This window comes from Trichosurus vulpecula, chromosome 6 (genome assembly GCF_011100635.1).
Source record: "Trichosurus vulpecula isolate mTriVul1 chromosome 6, mTriVul1.pri, whole genome shotgun sequence".
Taxonomy (NCBI): domain Eukaryota; kingdom Metazoa; phylum Chordata; class Mammalia; order Diprotodontia; family Phalangeridae; genus Trichosurus; species Trichosurus vulpecula.
In genome coordinates, this window is record NC_050578.1 from 1978836 (window position 1) to 1999011 (window position 20176).

Consider the following 20176-nt stretch of genomic DNA (forward strand, 5'->3'; position numbering starts at 1 on the left):
CTGGTTCACCTCCCTGACTCAAGTCTGTTCCATCCCACATGTCCAGTGAATGGCCAAGTCCTGCTGCTCATGCCTCAATGGCACCTTTCAGTCCTGTTCCCTTCCCCACTCTCACAGCCACTACCTCATCTGGCAACCTTATCAGTGCCTCCCCCAAATCAAAGACTGTCAGGGGGGCCACATCACAAATTATCTTTTATATCAGGCTTTGAGATTTGCAGAGGACTGGACAAATATCTCCTCTGATCCTCCCAACAACCATGGGAGGCCCCAGCGATTGAGAAACTTGTGTTAGCTAGAGTCTGAAGTAAGATTTGAACTCTCATCTTCCAGACTCCAGGCCCAGCGCTCCATCCACTGGGGCCTCATGGATAGATGCAGAAGATGTGTTCCTGACAAAACAATCTCCTGACATGCCAGAGATGGTGAATATCATTAGGGGGTTGGCCTTGGCTCTGTCAGACTTTTAGGTATGCTTCTATTTAAGTGATTGGGGAGGGTTCCCTTTTTGCCTATTGCATTAAACAGGTGAAATGCCTTTAGGCTTGGTGTCCCCCACCCCTAGGACGAATGTCCATCTTCACTGGGGTCTCTTAGAATGCCTTGTTTCCTGACATACTCAGCTAACAGGCCCAGAGCCCTCACTTCCACCCACCCAGGCACTTGTGGGCCTGCCTCCTCCTCATTAAATGACCATGTTTTTCTTGTATGTGTTTATAGAGGTCTGTGTTATCTTCTTAATAGAATATTGGCTTCTTGAGAGCAGGGGCTGTTTCATTTTTGTCTGTGTTCCCAATATCCAACATAGTGCCTGCCTGACTTATAGTAGGCACTTAATAAATTTCTGGTAATTTTTTCAGAATTATGTCCCCTGTTTCTTGTAGAAACATTATTAAGCCCTACATTAATCTATACTAGCTTATACATATTAACCCAGTTTAATTTTTGTTAAGCCATTTTTCAGTCATGTCCAATTCTTTTGACCCCATTTGGGGTTTCCTTGGCAAAGATACCACAATGATTTGCCATTTCCTTCTCCAGCTCATTTGACAGATGAGACTGAGGCAAACAAGGTGAAGTGACTTTCCCAGGGTCACACAGCTAGTGTTTGAAGCCAGATTTAAACTCGAGTCTTCCTGACTCCAAGCCTGACGCTCTATTCACTGAACTACCCAGCTGCCCTAACACAGTTTCATACGAATTAGTAATTATCTAAAGCAAACACTTAGATGGCAGAATAATCTTGTGATTAAAGCTTTTAAAGGTTTTTGCTTTTAATGGTGTGCAGTGCATTTCTGAGGTGGGGGAGGGAGGTTATTTTAGCATCTTTTCTAGAGGTGTCTCATTGGGCCTTACTAGAAATCCGACCTCAGCACTTTCCTTCCCCTCTGATGTAATATGTAGCTTACATAGGAGGTACATTAAACATACCATACAATACCAACTTTATTCTTTGTGTTTAAACGTGTTGAGCTGGTTTAAATTTGAGAATATTAGTTCTCAGAGGTTTCCTGTAATTGTTGTACACCAATAAAGAATTAAGTCATTTTATTTCCTGAAATATAAACTAACTTGTAAGAAAGCAGAATATATACAAACTAACTTAGAAAAACTATACTTATTTGCTCTATAAAATGAAAAACCAGACTAATTAAAGATGATTCATATACAACACAGTATTTCCAGACATGTTTTCTCTCCCTTTCTACTTAAGCTTTTTCAAAAACTCCATTGTATTGTTGTATATTAATTACTATTATGCAAATTATGCAAAATATGCTCAGCACTTTAATGCTCTATATTCTGTGGGAAAAGTAAATGTCAAATACGCTAAGTTCCCTCTAGGAGAGCCCTGTTTTGGTACCTCACAGAGGTGTGGGCAGGAATGACCTTGGCTTCTCAGGAGCTTTCCTAACTGAGGTCAAGTTCTCTTGGTCTTTGTCCAGCAGAAAAGATCTCCAATAAAAGCCCGGTGATAGGTGTCCCCCTCATCAAAGGACTAGCCTAGGTGATGAATTTTTTTGGCCTTAGTGAGTCATAGAGATCATGTAATGCATGGAGACACTGACTTGTTTATGGAGGGAGTGGGCACACTCATGAAATCGAGTCTTCTAAGGTAACCAAGCTCTCGGGCTTTTTCTGATATTGGCTATCTACGTGTTGATCATTGAGGGCTTGATAGAAATCACTCCATGTAGCCATTCTACTTGGCTTTGGGGAATTTCATCACTCACTTTGCTTTTTAAAAAATGATGAAGAAAGACAACAAAAGAAAATGAAATTCCGGTTAGCCTATTTTATTTGCAGCCTTTACTTAAAAGCCTGTCCTGAAATAACAGACAAAGGCTGCTGAACACTTGAAGCTATGGAATAAGTTTGAGGCGCTTCTCGTCCAGGGTGAAACTGAGGCCTCTGAGAAGGAAGAAACAGCTTCTGCTGCTCCATAAAATGCCGATGAAGCTTAGTAGATGCTGGCAAAAGAGAGAATGAGCAACCCTGGTCCCAGGATGATAAGATGAATGCCACAGTGCTGACTTACCAGGAGCAATCAGGCAGTATGCTTCCCTCTTGGAGCAGGCACTTAAAACATGATGGAGACCTTCCAAGGTTCATCAGACCTGACAATGGCTCTCTACTTCTCACTTCTCATTCCACCAGAGAGAACCAAGCTTTTCTAGGGATCGTGAAACTGGGGGCCCTGGTATCATAGATGGTGTTTTCATCCCTCCTGCCAAGTGAAGGTTTAGAAAATAAGAAAAATATGGGAAGGAGGTGGTATCCAAGAGTGGCCTGGACCGGGAGCAGATCGTCGTGAGAGCCGGCAAGAATCCCTTTGATTTGACTCTTAGATCCCGTCCAAAGCTCTTCCATGGAATCACAGCATCTCAGAGGCCAGCTTTTCCAACCCCTTCATAAATAAGGATCCCTGCTACAATATGGCCAAAAAGTCATCATTTAGCCTCAGTAAGGGAACCCGACGACCTCCTGAGACAGACCGAGTGCGCTGTAGGTCATCCGTAGGAAGGTTTTCCTTCCTGAACTACTTGGGAGGGTCTGTGATCTCATTGGCGCAAATGTTTCCTCTGTTAATGCAGATTGCAACCCTCCCCCAGTGTCCCCCATCTAGCTCTTTGCAAGTTTTATCTCTTCTTCGTTCTGCCCTTTGGAGCTTCTCAGGAAGTCCAACCCCTGTTCTTTGTGGCAGATTTGCCGGTGTTTCCTAACAGCCATCATGTCTCTGCCCCATCCCCAAATCTTCTCATTCATTGCCAGGGTATTTCCAGTTCCCACTGGGCCTCAGTTGGTACAGCCTCGAAGTCTCTCACCAACCTTGTTGTCCTCTTCTGCGCGTTACCTAGGTAGTCACTCTCCTTCCTAAAGTGAAAACAGTGGGGAGGGACGTGGTGCCAGGGCTGAGCACAACAGCCAGTCATCTGGAGTGTCGCTGATACCAAGCCTGAGATCCCATTAGCAGTTTGGGCTTTGTCTGCCATGTCCCATCGGTGACTCAGACTGAACTGGCTGCTAATGATCTTTTGGTTTTGTTTTGCATCAGGCCACATCTCTGCATAAACCTTAGGCCAAAGACCCAGGGGAGTAGCAGGCAGGAGATGAGTGGAGCGCAATGACTGCCAGTCATCAGAGAGATGAGCAGTCCTCACGCTCAGGGCCCCAAATGGCCTTATACAGATGGCCTTATACCATGGTGTAACACAAGGAGATGGGCGTGACTTCATAGGTGGCACCCCAATAGAAGGGACTGTCTGAGGTCAGAGGCTTTTCATGGTTGTCCTTCTGTTCCCAGTGCCCGGCACATTGGAAGGGGCCAGGAGTCTGGGTCCATGATTTCATCATACAGGAAGCTCCTTGATGGGGCTATAGGTCAGAGACCCCTAATCCAACCACCTGCATTGTACAGATGAGGAACATGGGCCAAAGACAGCCAATAACTTGCTCAGGGTCCCACAGGTACTGAGCCTTTCAGCCTCTGGAGCTGTGAGGCTGCTCGCTGTGAGGTGACCTTGCCCCAGGGACCATGGCCAAGGTGGGTCAGAGGCAGGCCCTGGACACAGACAAGCCTCACAGACCATGGTGCTACAGCATTCCCCCTTCAGCTAAGACCCCGCCCTCATGAGGAAGCCTTATGTGGGCTTCCTTCATTTTAGGCCCTTCCCTCTGTTGATGATCTCCCCTTGGCCCTGTCTTATCTTGTTTGTCCCTAGTGCTTAGCTTGCTGGCTCCCCCACTGGACTGGCCCCACGGTCTGGGCACTTAATCAAGGCTTGTTGACTGCTTATGATATTCCCTGTGGACTGGCAACAGTGGAAGGTGTTTTTTTTAAGTGCTTTTGAATTGAATCAAATTGTGATTCCTAAGTCTTGAAGTCTTGTAGAGGGGGAGCTGCTGATGTTCTGATATGGCACAGGGGCCAGGCTCTTCCTGGAGAAGCTGAGGTCCTGGCCCAAGGTCACCCAGGTGGTGACACAGACTCTCCTCCTTCAGCTTCTGGTCTGGTGCTCTGCTCCCAGCCATTAAACTCCATTAATCCAGCCTGGGGAATAGTAGAGCTGCCAAAGGAAGCCACAAACAGACTCTGTAAACCCCTTTTTACGAGAAGTGTGAGACTCAGAAGGTCTGAGAGAAAAAAGATACAGACTTGCTGGAGAGAAGAAACCATGGGCGGGGACTTCTCTTTAGAGCCTGCTGATGCAGAGTGTTTAATAGCTAAATGCACATTGGTTTTCGATGACTATGATCTCAAGCATTTTTGTAACTTGTATCTGCTAAGGTTACATCACGTTTGAGCAATCAGTTAAAATGTGTTTAAAGCATCTGTTCCCATAAATGTTTAAACATTTCTGCATTATGCTTCACTCCTTTCTCTTTTATCACTATATCAACAGGCTGTCAGACTGCATAAGAGGTGAGGGTTCTGAACTGGCAGTCAAGGAAGACTGGGTTCGAATTCTGTCTCACTGGCAGTGTGACTATGGGCAAGGTGTTTGGGCTCCCTGACCCTCAGGTCACCCACCTCTAAAATGGGAATTATTGTGTAACAGAGTGGTACCATACATAGATTTAACTTGTATGAACTCAGCAATCTGCCCTGGGGCAAGGAACAAAAGAGAAATCATTTTACAAGCACCAGTGCCCATCATTCTACTCTATGATCCTGTGTCATGGAGTGAGCACCAGATGGGGGAGATGGATCTTTTGTTCCCTCAGCTGGTCCCAGTTCCCAAGTGCCCCTCTTGGTGTGAGCATCTTGCCATGCAGAAGGTAGAATCTCTTCATCTCTCCAGTCAGACTTTACATTCTGCTTCAGTCGATGGAGTGAACAAGAGGGCCAGCTGTCGTTGGCATCCCTGCTCAGCACAAAGGCCCCTGCTGTGTGCCCTTGACTTCTTGTGTGTTCTCCTGCCTGCTGTGGCTCTAAATGGGGATACCGTATTCAAAAGGAACTGCCAAGGTAAAAGGGTAGGGATGGGGTGAGCTGTTATACATTCAGAAGGTATATTCATGCTGGAGGAGAAGGAGGAGGAGGAGGAAGAGGAACCGAGTTCCTGACCCTCACCCCCTTCCCTTCCCCTCCCCAACCCCTCTCCTCTTTCACCTTAGCCTGACTGATCCCTAAGTATCCTTCAAGTGAGTGAGTACGGGTGTGCAAGGGAGGAAAAAAACATAAATCAACACAACTGATTGATGCATTCAAAAAATTTGTTCAATGTACATATAACACCTGTGGACCTCTCACCTCCAGAGAGATGGATGAAAAAACAAGGCAGCACAGCTGTATAACACTCAGAGGACAAAGATATTTGTGGCAGGAGACACTCTCTGAGAACGTTTCAGTTACCACAGCCTTGCTCTCTGTGCACTGAGAGGAACAGATACTTGTAACATGATCCACAGAATTTTATAACATTTCAGTTGCCTCAGGCTTAGTCTGTAAAAGCTAATCTTGTTTGAGAAAACTCCTACCTTTCATCTTGGTCACTGTTCCATGAGAAATAAAGGTAAACTGAGGCACAAAAAGGTCTATTCATGTGTGGAAATCCATGGGCCAAATGGAGACGCATGGTGGAGAACATCTGGGTAAAGGTCAACAGAGATTTTTTTTTTAAATTGTCATTGGAGCACACTCTGGACCACCTAGACAGAAAAAGAAAACAGATGAGAAATCTGGGGAGCAGACCACAAGTCTGGCATGGTATGATAGTAATGATAGGAGAACTTCAGTTATCCAGATAGGTCAAAAAACCAGAATAGTTAATACCCTTTTGCCTTATCTTAATAAAGATATCCTCCAAAAGGTGGAGGAGTCATCAAGGGAGAATTTTGCATCTATTTCTCTCTAAAATGGATGCATGGATTGCTGGGATAAAATGATGGGAACCATAAGGAGGAAATGACCACTCTATTCTAACATTTGTGACAGAGGAGAAGAAATCCAGGGAAGCAGCCCGAGACGTGGGCAGCCAGGTGGTACAGTAGGTAAGGGTGTTGGACCTGTAGTCAGGAAGACCAGAGCCTGAATCCTGCCACCAGCACCCACTAATAGTGTGACCCTAGGAAAGTGACTTAACCTCTCTCAGCCTGTTTCCTTATCTGTAGATTGAGAATTAAAATAACGTCTACCTCCCGAGTTGTGAAGATCAAATGGAACAGTGTATGTGAAGTGCTTTATGAACCTTAATGTGTTCTAGAAGTGCTAGATGTGATGATGGGGAAAGCAGATTCTAGGAGGTTCAGAGGAAAACAACAGTTGGATTCCATAGAATCACATTCTACAGGAGACATCCACCCAGGGAGATGGGAGATGCTCGAGAATGAAATTCCAAAGATACAGAGAGAAACAATTCCATCGAGGGTGAAAAATGGAGTTTGTCTGGAGAGATAAAAATGTAAGTGCTTGGAGAGCTCACCAACTGAGATTTTAGAAGATGGAAGCAAGGCTAGGGAACAGATGAATGAATCTGTAAAAATACCATCAGGGGTGCCGTAGAGCCCAGGATGAGCTGAAGTCGGCAAGGGAAGCAAAGAATAACAGAAAGACTTTTCTTTTGTTCTGAGCTGTTTGGCGGGCAGGGAGGGGAGAATCTAAGAAGGATCAGGATCTCTGGAGTCTGCAGCGCTGTGCAGTTGATAGAGCACCAGGCTTGGAGTCAGGAAGGCCTGAGTTCAAATTCAGCCTTAAATACTTACCAGCCATGTGGCTTCACCCCCTGCCTGTCTCAGTTTGCTCATCTGTAAGATGGAGGCAAGGTTATCATGTATCTCCCAGGGTTATTGTGAGATTCAAAGCACTCTAGAAACCTCAAAGTGTTAAAATTATGTTTAGATGAGATGTTGATAACTGACCACAGAGAGAAAGCAGATCTCCTTAAACCTTAGTTTGCTTGTGTTTTTTTTTGCCAAAGAGAGGGGCCTTTGGACCAAAAATGACAGCAGCAAAGCAGATAATGTAAGGAGGAAATAGCAAGAGAGCTCTTAGCTTGCTGCCCTTTGGTGCCTTGCCCATCCTGGGAGGGGGGGTGGTCCAGAGAAAACCTGCCGATACGGTGGCAGAGCCACCATTAGTGATATTTGAAAGGTTGTGGAAAACGGGAGAGGGGCCACGGGAGTGGAGAAGGGCAGAACTTGTCCCAGTTTTCAAAACAGAGAAAAGAAGAGAGTCACCAAATGGTAGGGCAGTGAGCTTGCTTTAGGCTTCTGAAAACAAGCAAACAGAACTGGGCATTGAGGAAATAGTTCATGAGTATCTAGAAGGGGAAGCAGTGATTCTGAAGGATCAGCCTGGCTTCACTGAGAGCAGGCCATTCATGGAAAGTGGTCCCGGTTCTCTTTCTGAGTAAATGAGGACAAGGCTGGGGAGGCAGGGGTCAATAAAGTATTTCTGCCCTTCTTTTGAAGAAGATGGAGGTGGTGGCCCCAGTGGGACCATGGTTCCACAGATTCAGGACTGGTAGGATGGTTCATTGTCCACATGGCAGGAGATCCCCAGGGGAATGCCTCACATACCTGTGCTCCATTGACCCTGTGCTGTTTAAGATTTTTATCAGTTACTTGGGTAAAGGCACAGAGGTCATCAGTGACATGCTGGTAAATTATTAACAATCAGCCCTTCGAATAAAATGTACATGGAACACTGCCCTTCAACTTTTGAGTTTAATCTGTTATTAATATTTTCTCTGTCACTTTCCTAAGTCTAGACAATCGACAAAACAATAAATCTAGTCCTGATCTGTAGCAGTTACTGATTTCCCGGATATCAATGCTCACAATTAAAATTAAGTAGTTGGCTCTCGGGAGCCTGTTTGATCCTGCACTAGTGCAGCCCTGGATGGCAGAGAGCTAGCTGGATAGGATAGTTAAGACCCTGAATAACAGAGATAACCAGGCCAGCCAACACATTGGAGGGAAACTAATAAGATGAAAGTTAATAGGCGTACATCTCGGGTCTCCCAAGTGCAGGGCGGAGCAGGCATTCTTAGTGATTTGTCTAAAAGCCTGGGAGCTTTAATGGACTGAGGATGAATACACATGGACTGTGGCAGCCAGACCCACATGGGACCTTTGTCTTAAAGCAGAGGCTGGATGATGACCATCTGTCAGCTGTATGCTGGCCCGGGTGGTCCTGGGGTCCCTGCCGGCTCTCAGGTCGGTTCTATGGTTCTCTGATGGTTTGTGGGGAAATAGGAAGAAGCAGTTACTTGGTAGAGCAAACATCCATTCAGTAGTAAGAAGCAAAGTCTTCACAAAGAAGCAAAGCCTTTACAAGAGTACTTTTTATTCTCATAGTTTTCCTACAGAAATGGAGAAGTTTGGGGGAGGGGGAGGGTTTAGGGGGAAAGACAATGAGTTCCATTTTGGACATGTTGAGGTTAACACTGGAAATGTCTCAAAGATGGTTGGTGAGCCAGGCCTGAAGTTCAGGAGAGAGAGACAGGTCCTGTATCTCTACGGGTTTGGAATCATCTGTATGGAGATAAGAGTCAAACCCATGACAACCACCCATGAGCATGGGGGATAACCCTAGAAACAAACAACCATCAGCCCCAGTTTGCTTTACCATGCTTATTGCTACTGGGCTTATTGCCTGAGAAAAATCTCCACTTCATGTCCCTGTTACTGCCACACGGAATAGATTCTGTCACGGACCTTAGCTCTAACTGAACAGCCAACAAAAGTATCGTCGATGCCTCCTTGGGATTTCTTTCACCTTATAAAACAGTCTTTAAGAAGGCATTTCCTCTAAGCAGGAGGGCTGCCCAGATTGGTTCTCATTTTGAAAAGTTATTCCTCAGAAAAAGACTCAAGCTCCAACTTTGTTCTGATCACATGTAGTGAGTACAGGAGAATGAGCTTGGCATTTAGATGTCAACACTGTGCTCTAGTTCAGATTCTGACACTTTCTACATGGGACAAATCATTTCACCTTTGGAGGACTCGTTTTCTTCATCCCTGTAAGAGGGTTGGACTAGATCAGGGGTGGACTCTAACACCTTTCCATCTGAACATAAACAGAATCCAAGTCTTATTTTGTGGCCACTACACTTCATGTTCATCATTAAAGTCTTCATCTGATGCCTCACTGTAGAATATTAGTGCCAGTGGGTCCTCAAAGACTCTGTTGGCAGACCACAAGCTTCCAAAAGGTTTGGCCAACCTAGACAGACTTGGAGGCTTGGAGTCCCATCTGGTGACTATTGTCCCAGAACCAATCTGGCTAAGTTTGGAGAGGCTCATTGCTCAGTGGCCTGCAGGCTAGTGGGATTTCCAACGACAGTAACTCCCAAATACCATCTACGAAGTAGCATTTAGGGTTCTGTGTCAGCTGAGGGAGTAACTGCCTAGCAAAATCAGAGATCCTTTTAAAAGTATTAAACTATAAGTACATGCGGCATTTATTTAAGCATTTTATAGTTTACAGTTTTTTTATAGTTTTATAGTGTTTTTTTCACTGTCACATTAACCTTCTCTACATAATTGTAGCTTGGAGAATTTAGATCGTGAACCAACCCAGGTTGTATCATTTGACCAGATAATACATTTTCCTTGAAAAATTATTTTTTAAAAAGTGATGGAGTTTGGGGCAGGGGGTGGATGTACATGAAATTAACTTTTGAAACATATATTGGATTTGGGTGAGAAAATGATAGGGCTTGGAGTCCAACCAACTTTATTTGAAAAATCGTATTATGCAAAGTAGGTCAGCCAGTGAATACAGGTGTACTAGTATTAGTCTGACACTTGTAATATAAGGATAATACCACTAATCGGAGATTCGTGACACTTTGCCCGAGGGAAATGGGGATGCTTAGTTTGTAAAAGGCACAGAGTGTTAACATGATACAAGATCATTGTAATTTGCAGGCAAGAAAGACATCCAAGAGGATTAGTGAGCTGAAGTTTTGGATATCCTCCACCTCCCCTTTATTTGCTAGCTGGCTTGGGGTTTTTCCCTGAACATTCATAATGGTGATGTTGAAACTTCAAAAGATTTAAATTTAGAGAAACTCTGCAAAGTTCAAAAGTGAGGTTTACCATTTCTTGTGACACTGTGGCCTTCTCCTGGCCTGAGACTTCCTCCTTCCTTGCCTTTAATGTTCTGGTAGATCTAGTGTCCTCGATTGAATTCATAGGCTCAACATCTTGGGCGCTGAAAGGTTTAACAAGGTCAGATTTAACAATTACCCTGGAACATAAGAGACTTGGCTTCAGGTTAGATTGAAGATAAGGGTTTAGGCTTAAGGTTGGTGTTGATGGAAAGGAAAGGCCTATCTATGTAAGAGGGAGCTTAATGGATAGAGTGCTGGGCCTGGAGTCAGGAAGACTCATCTTCCTGAGTTCAAATCTGGCCTCAGATACTTCCTATCTGTGTGACCCTGGGCAAGTCCTTTACCCCTGTTTGCCTCAGTATTCTCATCTGTAAAGTGGGCTGGAGAAGGAAATCGCAAACCCCTCTAGTATCTCTGCCAAGAAAACCCCAAATGGGGTCAAGAAGAGTCAGACATGACTGAAAAATGACTAAAGCCTTTCACCATCCTGGACACCCTTTCCTATGCACTCTCTAGTTTATGACTATAATGCCCACAACAACTCAGATGTGGCGGGTGGAGGGAATGCCCTGTGCTGCTGGTGCTTATATGGAGGGAGGTCTGACTCCTGATTGTCTGAGAGAATGCTGAGCACACCGAGGTTACCTGTTGGTGAGTTAGGGGCATGTGAAGACTCCCCAGTGAAATGGGCAGATGAGAACGGTTTGTTCCACTGGCCATGAAGGTGGCTGAAGCGGATGCTGTGGAGCTCTCAGAGCTTGGTCAGACATCAAAGGTGCCAAGGCCATCCCCTACATCCTGGGTCATCACTAGTCATCCTGTCTTTTGTCTTATCACTGGACTCTAAAAGAGTGAGAACAGTGACTTGACATACCTCTGCCTCACTTCAATCCAACTTATGCATGAGTCAAAAGACATCACCCATGCCATTTTCCCATTTTTACATACCTCAAAGTCCTGTGGCAACAGGCAAGTGAAGAAGCAGCAGGTGTGGATACACTGGGAGCTGGAGTCCCAACCCTGCACACAGACAGCCCAGGCCATAGGGTCATTTTCTCATTGGACTGAAGCAGCAGTGGGATTCAGCAGCCCCCTGGGTGTCTAAGCAGCCTTTGAAGGACTGCACTGCTCACCTCCTGGTGAGGAAGGGGCTAGAAAAGGTGCCCCCCCAAATCATCTGCTTCATGCAACCCTGGCCTTGCTAGGTAAAGATGGTAAAGTGGTATGGGTGATGTCTTTTGATTGGCTCGTGAATTGAATTGAAGTGAAGCAGAGTTGCACACAGAGCCTACTTCAGCTCCTTCATGAATGTTGGAACAAGTTGCTCTCATCCTCCCATTCTGCTGGGGGAAGTCTTCTCATGCTTGAGAATGGACACCCCCCAACTCACCGATGGCTTTGATCCCCCTCTGTTACCGTCTGCCTGGTTTCATGCATCTGCCAAGATGATTTATGGGGGTGTGGCCACTCCATGTGCTACATCTTCCTGGAGCTACAGATGAGACTTGGAGGACTTGTGGACACCAAAAGGGGATGAGCACCCCTTCCACCCAAGGGGCTAGTCCTCCCTGAACACCCTACACCCAGGGAATAAACGAAGGAATGAGGAGAAAGAATGAGCAGGTGCCTGAATTCCAGCAGCAGTGGCAGCCTCTTCCACTCGTTCTGTCCCGAGCATTGATGACAAATCCATTTCCCTAAAGCACTGTAAACATCTTTTCATCCTCCTGCTTCAGGGCCTATCATGCCTCTGGCTGGTGCCTGTTGCGAAAGCAGGGGATCACCTGCTTGTGGCCGCCATGTGCCTCTCCCTGATCCTGGGGACAAGTGATCCATGACTACCACCAGATGCCATCACCCGATCAACACTAGTCAGAGGGTAAAAAGACAGGCCTTTGTTCCAGCCGTGACAAGAATTGTGCGCGCTCCAAGGGGGAGCCAGCTGGCTGTCTTTGGCCTGTTTCTGTACCTCATCTGACAACTTCAGGAGCACCCTCACAGTGCATGCAACACCCAGCCATTCAAGATGCTTCAGCCTGTCCCCTGCCCCTCCTGCTCCCAGTGTTTTCTCCCCAACCTTCCTGTGACAAACCCAAGATCCAGCTGAATTCACTTCCTCCAGGAAGCCTCAGCCACAATGTATCACCCTGAACTGTTGTCTTTTGCCTCCTTTATGCTCAGCTGACCTGGCCTCTAGGCTCCTAAAGTCATCGATAGACTCTGTTGCCCTTAAAACAGTGCCTGTCACATGGTAGGTGTTTACTAAATGCTCAGTAACTGACCGGCTGACCTACTGACAGATGATTAGGGCACAGATTTTGTGGAAATTGACACAAAAGTCAGAACTTTTGGCAGGACCCATTTCTCCTGCTCACCTGCTTGAAATTAAAGAGACCTATTCACCTGTCCTGTATATGTCCGGTGAGTAAAGCATTTGCCTCCACATATGACATGAAAGAACCTGTGAGCGTGCCAAGTGAAGTGTTGAGAGCTCCCCTCAGTGATAACAGCAGTCAGTCAAGCAGCCCTTTATTAATTAAGGACTCCCTGCATGCCAGGCCCTCCGGCACATAAGCTCTGTTGGGACTAGGTGTCATCTTAGTAACGTGGGTCACCTCAGGGATGCTCTGAGGTCAGCTGGGATCTATGTTTGGTGCTGGGCTTCTCTAACACCAGGTCTGGCCAGCAGCAGCCCAAAGCTAGTGGGCCAGCTGTGGCATTAGCAGTGGCACAGGCCCTCGGCAGCTGCAGTGCTAAATGGACCCTCAGCTAGAATTACAGAATTACAGGCACCCTAAATGCCAGGCCTCCTGGCCCTCATCCTGTAACTAGCTCTGATGCTGGCTTTTGTGGCTACACTTTCTCCCATGAGGCTCCCAAGGCCTCCCCAAGGCTCATCTGAGCCCCATCCGATCAGGAATAGGGCCTCAGGGCCTTTAAAGGAAGGGCAAAAGCTCTACCTGTCTCCCATCAGCCTTCCATTTCAGCTCTGACCAAGGGGAATAAATGTCTCTGTTCCCTTAGTTACAAAAGAAACCCTCAACTCCCACCACTGCTCTCATGAACCACACACAACTGATAGCCACCAATATGGAGAACAGTTGTGATAGCAAAGGAATCGAATGGGTTGCAATCAGGGCCACACAGGTGTGGACACAGGTGGCTTCTATATGGCAGCCAGGACAGATTCTGTCTGTCTGTCTGTGTCTCTGACTCTCTCTTTATCTCTCTATCTTTCTGTCCATCTCTGTTCTCTTCCCCCACTGGGCAGAAAAGAGGCCCAGAAGAGAGCCCCTACAGTGGAGCTGGGAATTCAAGACTGGTAGGCAAATTCCTTTAGTGGGCAGAGAGAAGCCCAGTGCCTACCAGGCAGCCCTGGCAAAGGGCTCAGACCTCACCTTCTCTGGCCACCATTCCTTTACCTCCCAGCATTCCCACTCACTACCAACCTTCCAGCTCAGTTCTGAGGGTTCCAGAGGGAATGCCAGGAAAGGGGGCATCTCTCTGGCCCTCCAGCCCTCACTGCTTTGGGATAGAGGACAGATTCTTCTCCTCTTTCCCTTTCTCAGTCCTCACCCCACATGTCACTTTCCATGGCTTCTAGGCAACAGTCTGTTTGGTTGCCACATGTAACCAGGGTGTTACCTCTGGCAACACTCACTGACTGGCAAAGAGTGAATGGTATCTATAATGAAGCCATTTGGGAGTATTTAAAATGAGCTCTTTTTAGTGAAAACATTCTGGCAGTTTTGATCACTGCTTTTCAAGCAAACTGAATACCTTCAGATCACTTAGATTCTGTTCTATGACTTATTATGCCTGGTACATAAGAAAAGTGGCATAATTAACTCCATTGGAGCCCTACTGTGAGCCCTTGTCATGGCACTGAGTTGGCCCTGGGCTCTGGAAAGCTATGCCAGGGTAGTGCAAGCTCTAGTGATATTGAGAAGGTCTTGAGCTCAGCCCAATGAGAGACTGCCCCCGTGATCAGGGTTTTTGGAGAGGCTTGTCCACCAAGGCAGGGAAGGGGCAGGATGATGGAATCATGATGTCTACAAGCATCGAAGGAAGCATGTTATCATCGGTGTCCGAAAGGACACATGTGTGTACCTTTCTGGGGTCATTTGTGTACAGTCTGCAGACAAAACATCTATAAGAAAAAAGAAACGACTCCTTTTGTAGTTTCCCTTCAGTCAAGAATGAATTCAAGTTATTATAAGTTCCCTTTTCCAGATGGATGATTTTTTGGCTGTCATGACAAGGTAGCTCCCATTTGTGTAGAGGCTTATGGTTTTCACAGTGCCCTCCTGATGGAGGCATTATTAGCCTTCTTTTAGAGATGAACAGATGAAGGGGTTTGGCTCAGGCCTTCTCATTCTCCCTTTTCTGCTTTTTTTCCAGTGGACCCCAGTTGTCTCAATAGAATATGTTTTGGAGAAATAGTAAATCGATTTCTCTAGCATTGGGACAGAGGTTATAGAACTGCTTACTCTAGTTTTTTTGTTTATGGAAATCATTTAAAAGTTTCCTGTAGTCAGTTGAAGGAAATAACAGTAAAATGATGGTAGGAAAATTTTGGCATGGGCGTTCATCAAACTGAGGAAAGCATGGTTTTGGCTTTGATGAACTCGTAATGAACTCTCCAATTACCCAGGTTCCTAAATGGCAGAATTAACACTTTGTTTTCCCTTTGGTTCCACCAGTAAGTAACTGGCTGTGTGACCACAGATGTGCCTGCCATTTCATAGCCGCCAATAGCTTACGTCTCAGCCCCCAACTCTCCTGTTTTATTTCTTCCCACACTTCATTCCCTGCTTAATTCGGTCTAAGGCAGTGATCTCTTCAGGGAAAACGGTCTCAGAAAACAACCAACATCTCTCTCCCTTTTGCAGGTAGCTGCCGGTAAAGCAGATTTGGAAGATTTGGACCTCTTTGCCACGTCTCGGGAGAGACGGTTTCGTTTATTTGCTTCTTTAGAATGTGAAGGACAATTATTCATGACTCCACATGATTTCATTCTGGCTGTTACAAGTGATGAGCCCAAACGTAAGTGCAATTTTCAAAAGCAGTTTATCTCCTTGTTAGCTTTTATTCTTTGCAATTTACATTGCCAGGCCAGGGAACCCTACGCTGTAGTGGTCAGAGGCCTCAAGTCCAGTGATTAGGATTGGAGACTTGGCTGGGCCACTTCCATCTGAGGCACCTGAGGCTCAGAGAGGAAGATTCCTTGGCCACAGTCCCACAGGATTCCAGCATAGGCCTTTCCCCATAGCAAGTGCAATGGGGTCTTCCCGTTACAGTCTACCTCCCTGCTCCCACCTTCCTCCCTTATTAAATGAGAATGATACCTGTTTAATTGCTTGCCTCACATGGTGTCTTGTAAAGAAAGCATCTTACCAGCCTTCTAGTGGTCTGCAAATGTCCGCTACAGGTATTTTCCATATTTCTTAAGCAGGCCAACCACCTCCCTCCCTCCTTCAGCAAGTCTCAGGTCTCCTGGCTTGGGTTTTCCTGCCAGTGGTTACGATAGCAAGTCCTCTTTTCTGTGTCTGCACAGAGGAGCCGTTCCCCATACACTGAAGGGTGGCACCTCTTGGGCTCGGTACATTCCAGAGGACCCCTTGGGGAGCTTCCAAAGGAAGCGCCCAGCTTGTGCTCACATCTCCCCAAGTCTGGGACAGAGGTTTTTATTGGAAATGATCCGGCACTTAATGGATACCACCATGTGACTCCCCATGGCCCTCTTTGTCACCCACAATTCTAACTCCTTGGGGACAGCGGTGTTCTAAGATTAGCACCCAGAGAACAGAGCCAGGAGAAACTCTGCACCAGAGAAAGCCTTCTAGAATCATGAAAAGCACCAGGCAGGTTTCCAGCTGCCACCCAGGGGACTCCCTTCAGGTATGAGCCTTCCTCACTGTCCATCTGCAGTGCTGTCCCAAGAGTATGTGCTCAGATCCCCAAGTCAGGGAGCATTGCTGGCCTTGGCCTTTTGTTGTTCATCCCTGCAGCCCCCTCCCATATCACTAGGCTAATCTCTCTCAAATAAGAATCATGGATTTCATTGCAGAGTGTCCAGGAAATGTTCTGGGCCCTAGGCCCATCCGTCATAGAGCTAGAATAGGAAAGGACCTCCAAGCCCATCCATGTATAAACTGAGGCCCAGAGAGGTTCAGGGATTTGCCCATGGGCATCCAGGAAGTATCTGAGCCAGGATTTGAATGCAAGTCCTGTGTCTTCAAGGTTAGAATTCTGTCCACTACACCAACCCCATCCCCTTCCTTAGTACAATATGGTCTATAAACAGGAATATCAGGAAGGTATAACCAAAGATGAGAAATGCTCTTCCTCTTGTCCCTACACAAGGAAGGCATCTTTCCTGATCATAGTGAGTGCCTTTGGGGAGCATGGGCTCCCTCCCTGTTCTATACCTCACCTCACCTCATGTCCAAGCCACAAGGAGTTACCGCTATGTGGAAGGATCTTGTGGGATCTGTGCATGGACCTCATGTCCAAGCCACAAGGAGTTACCGCTGTGTGGAAGGATCTTGTGGGATCTGTCCATGGACCTCATGTCCAAGCCACAGGAGTTACCTCTGTGTGGAAGGATCTTGTGGGATCTGTCCATGGACCTCATGTCCAAGCCACAAGGAGTTACCGCTGTGTGGAAGGATCTTGTGGGATCTGTCCATGGACCTCATGTCCAAGCCACAAGGAGTTACCGCTGTGTGGAAGGATCTTGTGGGATCTGTCCATGGACCTCATGTCCAAGCCACAAGGAGTTACTGCTGTGTGGAAGGATCTTGTGGGATCTGTCCATGGACCTCATGTCCAAGCCACAAGGAGTTACCGCCACGTGGAAGGATCTTGTGGGATCTGTCCATTTCACAAAAGAGTCTCCCTGTAGAGTGCAGCCCTTAAAGCTGCGTTTGGTCTGTTGACCCACAGGGATATTTTAAAATTAATAAACAATAAGCATGAGTAGGATTTTGTATTCTTTGCACTTTTTGGTCAGTTGTTGGATTGTAAATTTATAATCTACAATACAGAATTCTTTACAAAAACCTACTTGCTTCCTTCTTGTATTTTCATCAAAGGTAGTCTCAATATGCATTATTCTTAAAAAAAAATTTAAAGGTATTGTAGAAGAAAGGCAGAGGGAAAAGTTCTGACCAAATCCAATGTCCTTCCCTACCGCCTGAGAAAGAGTTGGAAATACAGCAGAAAATCAACAATTAAGACAGAAAAATAAAAAGAAAACCATGCACTGTAATTCTTATAGGGGAAAAAAGACAGCAGAGGACCAAGCGATTGGCTTCTCTTTCTGCCCATTCCCCCTCCCACCTACACGGCTGCTTCCAGCTCCCTCCTGGGGGCTGCGGTCAGCCTCTTCACAAACACTAAGGCAGAAGGAAAGGAATGAGCATTTATTAAACACATACTAGATGCCAGGCACTGCCTGAAGTTCTTTACAATGATGATATCATTGGATCCTCACAACCTGGAAGGTAGATGGTGTTGTCATCCCATTTTACAGAGGAGGAAACTGAGGCAGACAGGGTTAACTGCCTGGCCCAGGGTCACGCAGCAAGTACAGAAATGTGTACAAAAATATTTATGGCAACTTATTTTGTGCCCATTGTGGATGAGTACTCTGTTCCACTCCCACACCCCCACTTCTGGCAGTATTAGCGAACTGGGCACACCAGAGCAGGGCAGCCAAAATGGGCAGGGACCCATGAGATTACTCTGCACGGGGTTACTTGGAGGAAATGAGGGAGTGTAGCATGGAGCTGGGAAAATTTAGTGAGGATACGATGGCTGTCTTCAGGTGTTTGACCAGCCATCAAGTAGGAGAGGGATTAGAGTCTACAGACCTGGAAGCAACAAGTAGGACTTGGAAAGGGGTCAACGAGGCTGGGAGGAGGAGGACAATATCCTAAAGAATAAGAAAATAAAATAATATATATTATATAAAATATATACAATAAAATAATAAAATAAAGAGCCACTCGGAGGCACCAAGAGGAGAAAAGCAGGGGTGCTACAAACAAAAACTTCCTGACACTCACAGAATCCCCAGTTCTGATCTCTCTGTTCAAGAGTCAAATGGGTTCCCCCTCCAGCAGCCCTTCCCCTTGCTGTTCAATAATTAAGATCAATATGAAATCATAAGCTAATATAGAAGGAACAGGTAGAAGCCTGAGAAGAGACGAGATAGAAAGGGAGGGGGTGGTGATATTTTCACGTTGAGCGTAAAATGCTTTTATTTTGAGCTTTGTGGATCGTTTACCCTACACGCGCAGTTTTCTTTCGAATATGTGGATCTTAAATGATCATTTTGTATTTTCTCTAAGTTGATGGACCATTTTTATGATGAACATAATTGAAAAATGCAACTTGATAAGATGGAAACATGTCTAACTCTAATGGGATCGTAGGCACGGAATTTTGAAACTGGAGGTATAGGAATATTGCCCATTTGTACTTTTCTACTCCCCTTAGAGAATTTTCCTTTTTCAACCTTTATTAAACACAGAGTGAATTTCTCTCTAACCAGCAAAAGGTTGCTATTGCATTATAATTTTAAGGCTTACATGAAACTGGATGGGAAAGAAGGAAAGCCCATGTTGCTGCATTCTGAAATCATTGTAAGAAAAAGATATTGGAATTCCCAAGGTAGTGAGGTAATGAGGCTTTGCTTTGAAGAGCATTCATAATGCTCTTTATTCTGAACAGAAAAAGTTCATCCTATGGAGCATGGTGACCTGTTTGGCAGAACGAATATCTTCTGTGAATCATTGACTCTGCAGCAATTGTCAGTACAACAGAATTTGAGAGGGGGCGCACTTCCATATTGGATATATAGCTAATGAGCACCCCGTCAGAGCCTACCGGAAATGCTGTCGTTTTAATCATTTCATTTTCAGCTTTCCTGACAAAATCAGTATTGCATTATTTCAGAAGCAGCAAAATTATAAAGTACTATTAAGATCGCCTCTTGCTCCTTTAGGGGAGAGTGTCTTCATTAAGTGGGCTCACAGCACTTTTTGGCCAGGTGGTTAGGAAAGTCATTCATGAATATGGTCTTTTTATCAGCTGAGGGTGTTTGCAGAGGCTTCCCAAGCCACTTAGAACAAGGAAGAAGTTTGTGGCTATGTAGCAATGCAAAAAAGAAGCTGTCATTCATTTTAACATGAAAATCGACAAACTTTCTGACATATAGATGTTTACAACATTACGGAAATAGTCTTTTTGGTCCTTATACGTAAATGTTGATTGTGTTTTTCTTTTATGTCTAGAGTGAACAGTTAAGCAGCAAGGAATATATATCTTTTAAATTGTGAAATACATATATATATGTACATATGTATATAAACATGAAGTATAGAAAGTATACAGATTTAGCCATGTCTACATAGACTACTTGGGCTAGGTGGCATGGTAGATAGAGTGCCAGGCCTGGGGTCAGGAAGACTCCACTGCCTGAGTTCAAATCTGGCCTCAGACACTTACTAGCTGTGTGACTCTGAGAAAGTCACTGAACCCTGTTTGCCTCAGTTTCCTCATCTGTAAAATGAGCTGGAGAAGGAAATGGCAAACCACCCCAGTAG

General features: G+C 45.6%; 1 protein-coding gene across 1 annotated transcript in view; it reads left to right on the top strand.

Moving 5' to 3' along the window:
• Positions 1-20176, top strand: part of MICU3 (mitochondrial calcium uptake family member 3) — an 85502-nt gene that overhangs the window by 13591 nt on the left and 51735 nt on the right. The window contains exon 5 of the mRNA XM_036763258.1: positions 15455-15608. Within this exon, the coding sequence (XP_036619153.1) occupies positions 15455-15608 (154 nt within the window). The remainder of the gene's footprint in view (positions 1-15454; positions 15609-20176) is intronic.